The sequence below is a fragment of the Vidua chalybeata genome, chromosome 25 (assembly GCF_026979565.1).
Source record: "Vidua chalybeata isolate OUT-0048 chromosome 25, bVidCha1 merged haplotype, whole genome shotgun sequence".
NCBI lineage: Eukaryota > Metazoa > Chordata > Aves > Passeriformes > Viduidae > Vidua > Vidua chalybeata.
The window spans coordinates 2,752,425-2,763,244 of record NC_071554.1 but is presented as its reverse complement, the minus strand read 5'-3'; the positions used below and the strand labels follow the sequence as shown (position 1 = coordinate 2,763,244).

At 51.4% G+C, this 10,820-nt stretch overlaps 1 protein-coding gene across 4 annotated transcripts; it reads left to right on the top strand.

The window, feature by feature from the left end:
- Nucleotides 1-45: 45 nt before the first annotated feature.
- On the top strand, nucleotides 46-10,278 carry RHCE (Rh blood group CcEe antigens). Of its 4 annotated transcripts, none has more exons than XM_053964492.1 (11): nucleotides 46-135; nucleotides 3,748-3,894; nucleotides 4,378-4,564; nucleotides 4,785-4,935; nucleotides 5,069-5,210; nucleotides 6,795-6,949; nucleotides 7,392-7,529; nucleotides 7,759-7,904; nucleotides 8,493-8,572; nucleotides 9,599-9,672; nucleotides 9,967-10,278. In XM_053964492.1, the coding sequence occupies exons 2-11, from the start codon at nucleotides 3,759-3,761 to the stop codon at nucleotides 9,991-9,993; spliced, it is 1,236 nt and encodes a 411-aa protein (XP_053820467.1). In that variant the 5' UTR covers nucleotides 46-135; nucleotides 3,748-3,758; the 3' UTR covers nucleotides 9,994-10,278. The 4 variants fall into 4 exon arrangements, with proteins under 4 accessions (XP_053820467.1, XP_053820470.1, XP_053820469.1 ...); XM_053964494.1 differs by lacking the exon at nucleotides 46-135 and adding an exon at nucleotides 316-488; XM_053964493.1 differs by lacking the exon at nucleotides 46-135 and adding an exon at nucleotides 523-840.
- The last annotated feature ends 542 nt before the right edge of the window (nucleotides 10,279-10,820 follow it).

Here is a 10,820-nt window from a genome sequence, read left to right as displayed (position 1 = left end):
CTCACCGGAGAGCAAAATAACCCCCGGCGTGACGGACGGGCCGCGCCAGCCAATAAATAGCGCGTGTAGCTGAGTGACAAGCCACCGGACCAATCGCAGTGCAGGATGCAGTGCAAAAGACGGCCTGTGTTGGGGGTAAGCCAATCAGAGGCCAGGAGGAGCTGCGCTCGGCCAATGGGAGGGCAGTCCCTAAGGCCGGCCTGCGGGAAGGGGGGCGGGCATTCAGCAAGGGGCGGGGCCGGGCGGATCCCGCCGGCGCTGCCGAGTCACGGCCGGGCAGCGCTGTGGGCTCTGAGTGCGAGCCCCCGCTCCCCAGGGCCGCCCGGCTGAGCCCCCACCCCAGCGCCCGCGGTTGGGGCCTCCATGGAGCCCCCGCCCCGAGGCCCCACAGCACTCCCTGTGCCTGTGGGAGCCGTGAGGGGAACAATGGCGGCGCCACTCCTGAGGGAGGCCGAGGCGCGGGCCGGGCCCCCGGTGATGGGCTGAGTGTGAGGAGCGCGGGTCCCAAAACGGCGTTAGAACTGTCCCAGGAGGGAGCTGGGCTGAGGCACGGGGGTGTTTTCCTGTGGTGGAGTTACACTTCAGAACTGGAGCATCACGGATTTGTTTGGTCTAGAGGAGACCTTGAAGATCATCTTGTTCCAGCCCCTGCCATGGCAGGGACACCTTTCACTGTCCCAGGCTGCTCCAAGCCTGTCCAGCCTGAATTGGACACTGCCAGGGATCCAGGGGAACCTGTGCCAGGGCCTCATCACCCTTGTGGGGAAGAACTCTTCCTAATATGAAAGTTACCTTGTCCTTCACGCTGTCAGAGATCACCAAGCTTTGGTCTCTGGAAGTGTAAGCTGTGAATCTGAGCATCACCTTTCCAATGGGTCATCCTGAGGGAAAGCGGGTGAATTCCTCACTTTGGGGTGTTTTCCCTGGATGTTAACACTGATGGGATTTAGTGACAGGTAGCAGAAAGGCTCATTGTGCTAGATAAATTAATTCCGAAATTGCTGCTTGAGCTGTTGCCCTATCTACAGAAAGTTCACCAGGTTTGGTTCTGTCTGAATTACCCACGGGCTCCCAGAATTCCCAGGAAAAGGACCTGAATGTGGATCTTTCTGCATCAGGATTTTCCTGCAGCCAGGGCATGCTTTCCATGCTTGGGAAAGGGTTTTTCTGGATGTTATTTAGGAGTTTCTGAAATGGATGTAGGGATATTTAACTTCGTTAGGCCTAAATAAAAGCTGGGAAAGGGCTTTGATGTTAAAGTGATTTGATACTACAGCAGTTTGATATTGGATGGGAGGAAGGTTCAAGCTATCCCCACAAATGCAAGCCTTGCACGGATGCTTTGCACACTTCCTGTGCCCTACAGCCTGGCTTGGCAGGAGGGATGGCCTAAAACTGGAGTGACCTGGGAGTTTTCTGCGTGTATTTTTGCCTGATAAATGTCCCTGTCACCAGCAGGTGGCTTTATCCCTATTTCTGAGCACGTTTCTCTCCATTTCTGGGCTCTCCTCAGGCTGTGCTGTGCCATCTCAGCACTGGGGTTGTGACAGAGCAGAGCCTGAGGTGTAATTACAGCGCTCTAACCTGAACTGCCTGGACAAAGAGGGCACAGTGAATGCTGAGAAGGGGCAAATGTTTCTCCAGTGCTAAAGGGGGCTTATAAAGGGAGGAGAGGGATTTTTATGTGGCTTTGAACTGCCAGAGGACAGGGTTGGAGTGGATATTAAGAAGAAATTCTTTATTCGGGGGGGGGGTGAAGCCCTGGCACAGGTGCCCAGAGCAGCTGTGGCTGCCCCTGGATCCCTGGCAGTGTCGAAGGCCAGGCTGCACAGGGCTTGGAGCACCCTGGGAGGGGGCCCTGTTCATGGCAGGGGTGGCACTGGATGGCTTTAAGGTCCCTTCCCAGCCAAACCACCCCATGAGTTGTGCTGTGGATCCATAAAATGTCCCTGGAGCTGTTCCCATGGCCATATGTGAGCAACAGACTGAACCCACAGCAGCAGAGGAGCTGCTGCATCCCCAGAGCTCCCTGATTCCCTGGCTTGGGTTGGATCCATCCACACAAGGTTCAACTGTGGGACGTGTCTGCAGAGCTGTGGGGTCACCCCGGGGGGCTCAGCAGGACCCTCCCCTCCTTTCTGTGCCAGGACTTGGGGCCAAGTGAACAAATAATGGTGCTGCTCATGGAGTCATGGTGTCCCTACCCTTTGGGCCCCCAGCACTGGAGTGGCCCAGGGAGGTGTCCTGGAACAGGGCAGAGCTGCTGTGGCTGTGGCCATGGCTGTGGCTGTGGCTGTGGCTATGGCTGTGGCTGTGGCTATGGCTGTGGCTGTGGCTGTGGCTGTGGCTGGCTGTGGCTGTGGCTGTGGCTATGGCTGTGGCTGTGGCTGTGGCTGTGGCTGTGGCTGTGGCTGGCTGTGGCTGTGGCTGTGGCTGTGGCTGTGGCTGTGGCTGTGGCTGTGGCTGTGGCTGTGGCTGTGGCTGTGGCTGTGGCTGTGGCTGGCTGTGGCTGTGGCTGTGGCTGTGGCTGTGGCTGTGGCTGTGGCTGTGGCTGGCTGTGGCTGTGGCTGTGGCTGTGGCTGTGGCTGTGGCTGTGGCTGTGGCTGTGGCTGTGGCTGTGGCTGTGGCTGTGGCTGGCTGTGGCTGTGGCCGTGGCCGAGGCCGTGGCCGTGGCCGTGGCCGTGGCCGTGCCTGTGCCTGTGCCTGTGCCTGGCTGTGCCTGTGCCTGGCTGTGGCTGTGGCTGTGGCTGTGGCTGTGGCTGTGGCTGTGGCTGTGGCTGTGCCTGTGCCTGTGCCTGTGCCTGTGCCTGTGCCTGGCTGTGGCTGTGGCTGTGGCTGTGGCTGTGGCTGTGGCCGTGGGCTCACTCCGTGGCTGTGGCTGTGGCTGTGCCTGGCTGTGGCTGTGGCTGTGGCTGTGGCTGTGGCTGAGGCTGTGCCTGTGCCTGTGCCTGTGCCTGTGCCTGTGCCTGTGGCCGTGTCTGTGGCTGTGCCTGGCTGTGGCTGTGGCTGTGGCTGTGGCCGTGGGCTCACTCCGTGGCTCTGGCTGTGGCTGAGGCTGTGCCTGTGCCTGTGCCTGTGCCTGTGCTTGTGCTTGTGCCTGTGGCTGCCTGTGCCTGTGCCTGTGCCTGTGCCTGTGCCTGTGCCTGGCTGTGGCTGTGGCCGAGGCCGTGGCTGTGGCTGTGGCTGTGGCTGGCTCTGGCTGTGCCTGTGCCTGTGCCTGTGCCTGGCTGTGGCTGTGGCTGTGGCCGTGGCTGTGGCTGTGGCTGTGGCTGTGGCTGTGGCTGGCTCTGGCTGTCCCTGTGCCTGTGCCTGTGCCTGTGCCTGTGCCTGGCTGTGGCTGTGGCCGTGGCTGTGGCTGTGGCTGTGGCTGTGGCTGTGGCTGGCTCTGGCTGTCCCTGTGCCTGTGCCTGTACCTGTGCCTGTGCCTGGCTGTGGCTGTGGCTGTGGCTATGGCTATGGCTGTGGCTGGCTGTGGCCGTGGCTGTGGCTCTGGCTGTGGCTCTGGCTGTGGCTCTGGCTGTGGCTCTGGCCGTGGGCACTCCGTGGGCTCACCCTGTGAGCTGGGCAGAGTTTGGGCTCCTGCCACACCACAGATAAGGAGCTGCTCCCTGCTCACGCCTCTTGGCCTTTTTATCTCTCGCTGAGTCCTCATTGCTGGTCCCCCACACCTCCTTTGCTCTTGGTGTGAGGGCACAGGGACATTTTTCTGGGGAAAAGGAGTAATTCGTGTGTTGGTGCTCCCTGTAGCAGAGTGCACGATGCCTGCCCGCTACCTGAGCTTCCGCTGCAGCGTGCCCTGGCTGATCCTTCTGCTGCAAGCTCTGTTCCTCACCCGCTCTTTCTTTGGCTTCCCAAGTGTTAGTGACAGCTATGGCTTATCCAACTCCTACCCAGGTAAGCCTGGCACCCTGCTGGGAAAGAAGGGGGCATCCCTGCTCCTGTTGTGCCCTGCCCTGCACCTCCTGAGTCCCTGGGGTGGGACTCAGCGGGGTCTGGTGGTGAGAAGCAGAATGGTTTTATTGCTCTTTGAACTTGCCAGGAGTGGTGGGAGTTTCTTTATGTCACAGGTGTGATGGGGATCCAAGACTACATTGTAATTTTGGTCAGTTTTCTGTTGGGTTTTTTTGACCACTCAGCCCCCATCCTGTGGCATCCATTCAGATAACTGTGTAAAAATAAATTCAGCATTAAGGGTATTTTTTCTCTAATTATAGATTGGAAAGAAAGCTCTGGAATTCTTTGCAAGCTCTAAACAATACTGCCATTTAAATTTTTATCTGAAGGCTTCTTAGTTAATTGTAATTTTTTAATTTATTTTTTTAACCAGAAGTCTGCATTAATAATTTCACTGCTGTCTCGTTCTTTTCTGTCCTGTAGAATTTCAAGATGTCACCCACATGGTGATTTTTGGATTTGGCTTCTTCCTGATGGTTCTAAGAAGATATGGCTTTAGCAGCACTGGATTCAACTTCTTGCTCGTTGTTCTTGGTGTCCAGTGCTCTATGCTGGCAGAAGATTTATTAGTTTTCATTAGGGGAAAGCAAAATCAAGTTGGTATGAAAAGGTAATGAGTTTGTGTTAGAGCTGGGCTAGTGCAGAACTGCTGCCTGCTCCTTGTGGAGGTGAATGCCTCCTTATGGGGCCCTGGCAGGGATGGACAGTCACATTTGCAGGCATTTTAGAGGGCTTTTGCTTTTTAAGTACATTGTTCTGTGTCATTCTTTTTTATTGGCCCTGGTGTCACCCTGAGACTGAGTTGTTGTTCTTTCCTTTCTTTCTTGCAGTCTAGCAAAGGCTGTGGTGAGCACGACTGCTGTGGTCATCTCCACTGGGGCAGTCCTGGGCAAGGCCAATCCTGTGCAGTTAATTGTGATGACCCTGGTAGAATTAATCTTTTTCCACGGGAGCAGATGCATCAACTCAACATTCCTGGAGGTACCCTGGTGGGATTTGCAGATATATGGGGGGAAATGCCACTGGATCTTTGGAACAGCTCTGTCAGGAGCTGCAGCAAAGGCTTTGTGTGGTCTGGATCAGCCCACAGATGGTGAATATTCTGTTGGTACAGGTCCCAGAGCACCTCACTGTGATGCACGTGCACCTCTTTGGAGCCTACTTTGGTCTGGCACTCACCTCCTGCTTCCCTGAGCCTCCCCCAGGGCTGGACAAGAACAGGAGCACCCCAAAGTCAGAGCTGTTCTCAGTGCTGGGTGAGTCCTGGCTGGAATGCCTCAGCTGGAAGAGGGATTGCAGGGAGAGTTGGGGGTTTAAATGCAAAGTGCAGTTCTGAATGCAGCCAAGCACAGGAATTGCTGCTGTGCTTCCTGGTTTGTGACAGTGGCCCCTTTCCTACCTGGCCCAGAGGCCACTCCTGCCACAGCTGGGGCTCAGTTTGCTTTGTCACCTCAGCATAAAAGCTCCTCCAGGTTAGCAGTTCTTTCTCCAGGTTCACCACTCCCTTTCCTAGCCAAGCTGTCCCCCTTGGCTTGCTGGTGAGGGGCTGTGTGCCAGAGCTGAGCTCATAACTTGTATTTCAGCAGAGCTCGGGCTGTTTGTCCAGGTGGTGCACAGAGATAGAAAGGGGCAGTCCCTGCTGGTAACAGAAATAAAAAGATAAAGCCTGGTGAAGGGTGGGGAGTGTGATACAGGCAGGCCCATGAGCGAGGAGCTGGGGAGGGACAGGCTCAGTGTCTGGGACTTCCATTCCTTTTCTTATGGAAGCAGTTTGGTGTCTTTATTATCACAGCTTCTGTAGTGCAACTGCCACCAGCTGAACCCAGAGCTTCCTGCAGGGGTCCACAGAGTCTCATTCTCAGTCAGTCTTTGCCCAGTTTAGGGAATACAAATCTTAAATGCTGCTCTTTTGTGTCCCTGGAGTTCTTGTTTGCTGTTTATTTCCAGAGCTGAGCACATACTCCTAAGAATGCTGCAGAGGATTTTATATCTATATTTATGACTGACTAACTGCCTGATCAATGGGAATAGGATGAATCATCTCACAAATCCTCAGTGCCACCATAAGTTTAGAGTTGCTGAAACGGCCTCTCCTGTCTGAGGCAGGGTTTTTTCTGCCTTGGTGCACTGAAATCATGGATATTAGCAATGGAAAGTGGATTTCATGGAGCCAAGACAAGCTGGTACAAAATCAGTGCCTGCCTGGGCTGCTGGAAACTGGATTTGTGCCTCATAGTGACAATGCCTGTGTCACTTGTTAGGGGTCTTGGACAAGAACACATCAGATGTCACTGTCAGGTGGATTGCACAAGGGTCTGGTACCTCTGTGGGGTGGGGAACACAACATCAGTGATGGGAGTGGGCTGGAAACAAAATACAAGAGCTGGCAATGTCAGAGGAGCTGCTGGCTTGTGTTGGTGTCTGCACAGCCCAGGCCACGGGGCCGGCTGGGATCAGCCTGAGATGCTCTGAGGCCACCGACATCCCTCTGCTGGCTGGAATTCGGTCTGTGCAGTGCTGCCCCAGGCAGGTGAGGAGGAATGCATCCTGCCAGGCAGGGCACTTGCTCCAGGGAGGCTGGGGCTCCCAGATGCTGACCATTAGGGGCAGGGAAGCAGAAGAACCTGTTTTCATTCCTGTTAGAGAAGCTTCTGTGGTCATGGAGGTGTGACACCTGACAGTTCCTCACTGGGAGTGATCTTGGAGGAGGCTCTGCTTTGGGAAAGGTTTGGGAATTGCAGTGAAAGCACACTCTGGGCTGGAGCCCTCCAGAGACAGGCAGTGATGGGCTCCCTGTGGTTCAGAGCAGCTCCTGAGGGTCTCTTGTCCTTGTCCCCAAGGCACTGTGTTTGTCTGGGTGTTCTGGCCAAGCTTCAATTCTATCCTGTCTGAGTCCAAGGAAGCAGTGCTCAACACTTACTTGGCCCTCGCAGTGAGTGCTGTGGCTGCCTTCATGTTGTCTGCTCTGACCTCCAAGGATGGCAAATTCAGAATGGTAAGGACGAGGGAAAACCCTGCACGGGGTTTTTCTGTTCAAAGAGATTTTCTGGTACCCTCAGGAATACACTGGAAATACAACAGCTGTTAACTGAAACCTTGTCCAGGGTCTGACAGTCACAGCCTCACAGAGGGGTTTGGATGGGGAGGGGCATCAAAGATCACCTCATTCCACCCCCTGCCATGGGCAGGGACACCTCCCACTGTCCCAGGTTGCTCCAAGCCCTGTCCAGCCTGGCCTTGGACACTTCCAGGGTTCCAGGGGCAGCCACAGCTGCTCTGGGCACCCTGTGCCAGGGCCTGCCCACCCTCACAGGAACAATTCCTTCCCAATATTTAATCTGCACCTTCCCTCTTTCAGTTTAAAGCCACTGCCCCTTGTTCCAGCACTACAAACCCTTGTAAGAAGTGCCCTGAGTGGCTGCTGTTGTTCTTTCCAGGCTCACATCCGCAGTGCAGCCCTGGCTGGAGGGGTCGCTGTCAGCTACACGGCACATCGCATCCAGCACCCTTGGATTGCCATGATTTTGGGGCTGCTGGGCAGTGTCATCACCATCCTGGGATCTCACTGTTTACAGGTAATGCTCAAACCCCTAAATGGTTCTTGGATAAGCTGTGTAATTTTTTTTTGCAATGGAGGATACCCCAAGGGAAACCTCTTTTCCAAGCTAGGAAACCTGAGGTGTTTTGAGCAGAGTGCAGGATTGCAGCTTGTGGGAGCAATTTCATCCTCTAGGTCTGCAACAGCTGATCTGCAATTACCAACTTGTGTTTCTGGGTGTTAGTTAAACCTTTTCTTCTTCCCAGAGGTGCTTCAATCCTGCTTTGAAGCTTCAGGATACTTCTGGAGTTCATTTCACTTTTGGTTTGCCTGCTGTGCTTGGAGCTGTGGCCGCTGTTGTTCTCTGTGTTGTAGAAGATGGGATTGAGACACAGTGGAATGAGTTATCCAGGTACATAAATTCTTGTATTAAATAGTGAAGAAAAATAATCATCAGTGCAGTGTGCCCTGAGAAGATTTAGTTGTCAGACATCCAGAGAGCCTGAATGTCATCACAGATACATTGTTTTCTATCGGGTAACCCAAGATAACCCCTGAAGTCCAAAATAAAAAAGTCAGTAAAAAGGAATTTGAGAGTTGAGCAGACTTTAGGTCCTGTTTTCAGTCTCCCTTTTTGTTTATATTAAATACAGCAGATACAGGAGATGAAGGCTGGGCATGTGCCTCCCTCCAAGACTCACTTTAGGGTTTGGGATGTTTTAGGGAGCATAGGAGGGAGGGAGAAATGAGAGTGCAGCATGAGGGCCTGACACTTCTCATCACATTCTTAATGAATCAAATTTAATTAAGTTTTAATACCAAAAGGATGGACAAAACAAATCTTCTGAAGTCTGCATTAGGCTTCTGATATGTTCCTGAAACATGTCACTGCAGCTGCAGATTTGAGAATTACAGCTTCTGTGAGAGATTTTGCTAGATGCAGCTTCATTCACAATGGTAATGCTAAATAAAAGCTGAAACACTTTTTTTTGCTTTTCAGTTTGGGTTACATTGCCTTTTATTATATTGGTGCCTTCTGTCAGACCATCAGCACTGCCTTGATAACAGGTTTGATTACAGGTCAGTACTGAAACATCCCAGGAATCCCTTTATTTCCTTGGAGCAAGTTTCTATAGGTAAATCACTTGTGGAATAAATGGAAACATGAGTGCCAGGGACTCTTCCCAGCCAGAGCTGTTTTGCACAGAAATAACCCAGCAGCACCATTCTTTCAGTGCTGAAGTTTTATTTTAACCAAGGTTTAACAGCTGCCTTCAACCTGCAAACAGGAGAGGTGTGAAGATGAAAATACTTCCACTTTTGGGTGTTGTCTTATTGACAGAAGATGCCCCAATCTGGGTCTTGTCACTTTTTAGGCCATTTGGAGCAAATGTGCAAAGTTTCAATAACATCATGAGCTGCCTCAGCCCAGCTGTAGCCCTTTGATCAGGAGATTTTGGGATTTTTGGGACTTTTTGCTGCTTTGGGAGCAGCAGCACTCACGTGGCTCCCATGGAATGCTCTGGTTTGTGGCAGCTGCTGCTTTTCCCCAGCCTCTAATTCTGTCTGGAGCAACAGAGAAGTGGTCAGTGAAAATTGCTGGGAAACACACCCTACAATGATTTTTTGAGTGTTTTAATTTCTTTAAACCTTTGCATGACTTTAAGTGCAATGAAGAAGGAATAGATCTTTAGAAATCATCCAGCTGAAATAACCAAACATTCAGTGTTTAACCAAGTGTTCAAAAATCCAGAGATTCCCATCAGAGATCCCAAACTAACAGTGCTGATAAGCCAGATTGTTTTAAATACACAGGCCCTTCTCATGCAAGAAACTCATCATTTTGATGTATTTTCATAATCTAGCAGCTGTTTAATGGGGTTTTACCTAACGTAATTCATTTTTAGTATCCCAAGCCTTTATCCTGGCAAGCCTCTTTTTGTATTTAAGGCCAGCTCGAGTCAGGGGGGCTCTGCTGAAGGATTTGGGTCTGAATTTGTGTTTTGATCCATTACATTTGGATAAATGTTGCCAGGAAACTCCTGTTACACACAATCTTCCCCTTGCCCTGGTGTTTATTTTGTATCTCTCTCTTTGTAACAACAGGTTTAATCTTAAACATCAAACTGCTGAAAGCAGTGCATGTCTCAAAGTACTTTGATGACCAGTTTTACTGGGAGGTGAGTTTCAAAATTATTTCAGATTCGCTGTGGGGGATTTCATTTAGCACCTTGATGAAGAACTCCAGGTATTTGAATTAAAAATATGGGGAAATAAAGGGTTATTCCTTTTCCCAGCACATTTTGATGCACCAACAGTCCTTGGGCACCCTAAGGTGCTGATGTGAGGCTGTATCTGAATTACAGGAATAACAGATGGGTGAAAATAAGCTTTTAATCAGCTTTTCCATTGTTTTGAGGGGTTTTCCTGTGATGATTTGATATGTTCTGATAGAAGAATGTTTGTGTTCACAGTTTCCCCACTTGTCTGTTGGATTTTGAGTGGAGGATCCCAGCTGACAGACAGGACCAAGATAAGATTTTCCTCTTTATCACCAGAAAAACTGAACAGCTATTATGAGTTCAAAGAGCACTGAAATACCAATTCTCAGGCCCACAAAAGCCACCCTAATGGACACTCAAAAACTAAACTGTTCCAGTTAGTCTTGAAAGATAAGAGTGTGAATTCACAGATGCAAACTTCAGATGCATTCAGCTTTTCTGCTTTGTTTGCCTTACCTTAAAATATTTTTTAGAAGATATGCACAAAAAAGTTGTCTGCATTCATGGTTTATCAACTCAAGTGCTTGGAAACATTAAACTATTTTTAGCTCCCGAGTTTACAAGGCAAAATGATGGATTTGAAAGTGTCATTTCTCAAGGAGCTCTTCTTATCTAGCAAAGTACTCAAGTTTTTAAGCTGAAGTAATTCTGCTGAAGGCCTTGACAAGCCAGGATTTGATGAGTGGGCTGGAGCAGGGCCAGAACTCTGCATCCTGCCAGACTGAACTCCTGGAAAAATCTGGCTGGGTCTGGATGTTGGGAAGTTCTGATGGCAAAAGTTCAGTTGTGGGTGGTGTTCCTGGAACCCCTGAGGTTTGCTGCCAAATGTAAAACACAAACAGAGCTCAGGGCAGCGGCTGGGAGGGGACAGCCTGGCCCAGCACAGGGGATGGGCCTCAGTGCTGCCAGCACCCCATTTTGGAAGTGCAGGGACCTTGGGGACAGAGGATACTCTGCCAGTGAACCCTGTTTTTAAGTGGATTGCGATCCTCAGTGTCTCTTACTTTCAGAAATAGTTGACATAGAAAACCTTGCAGCAGTGCTTA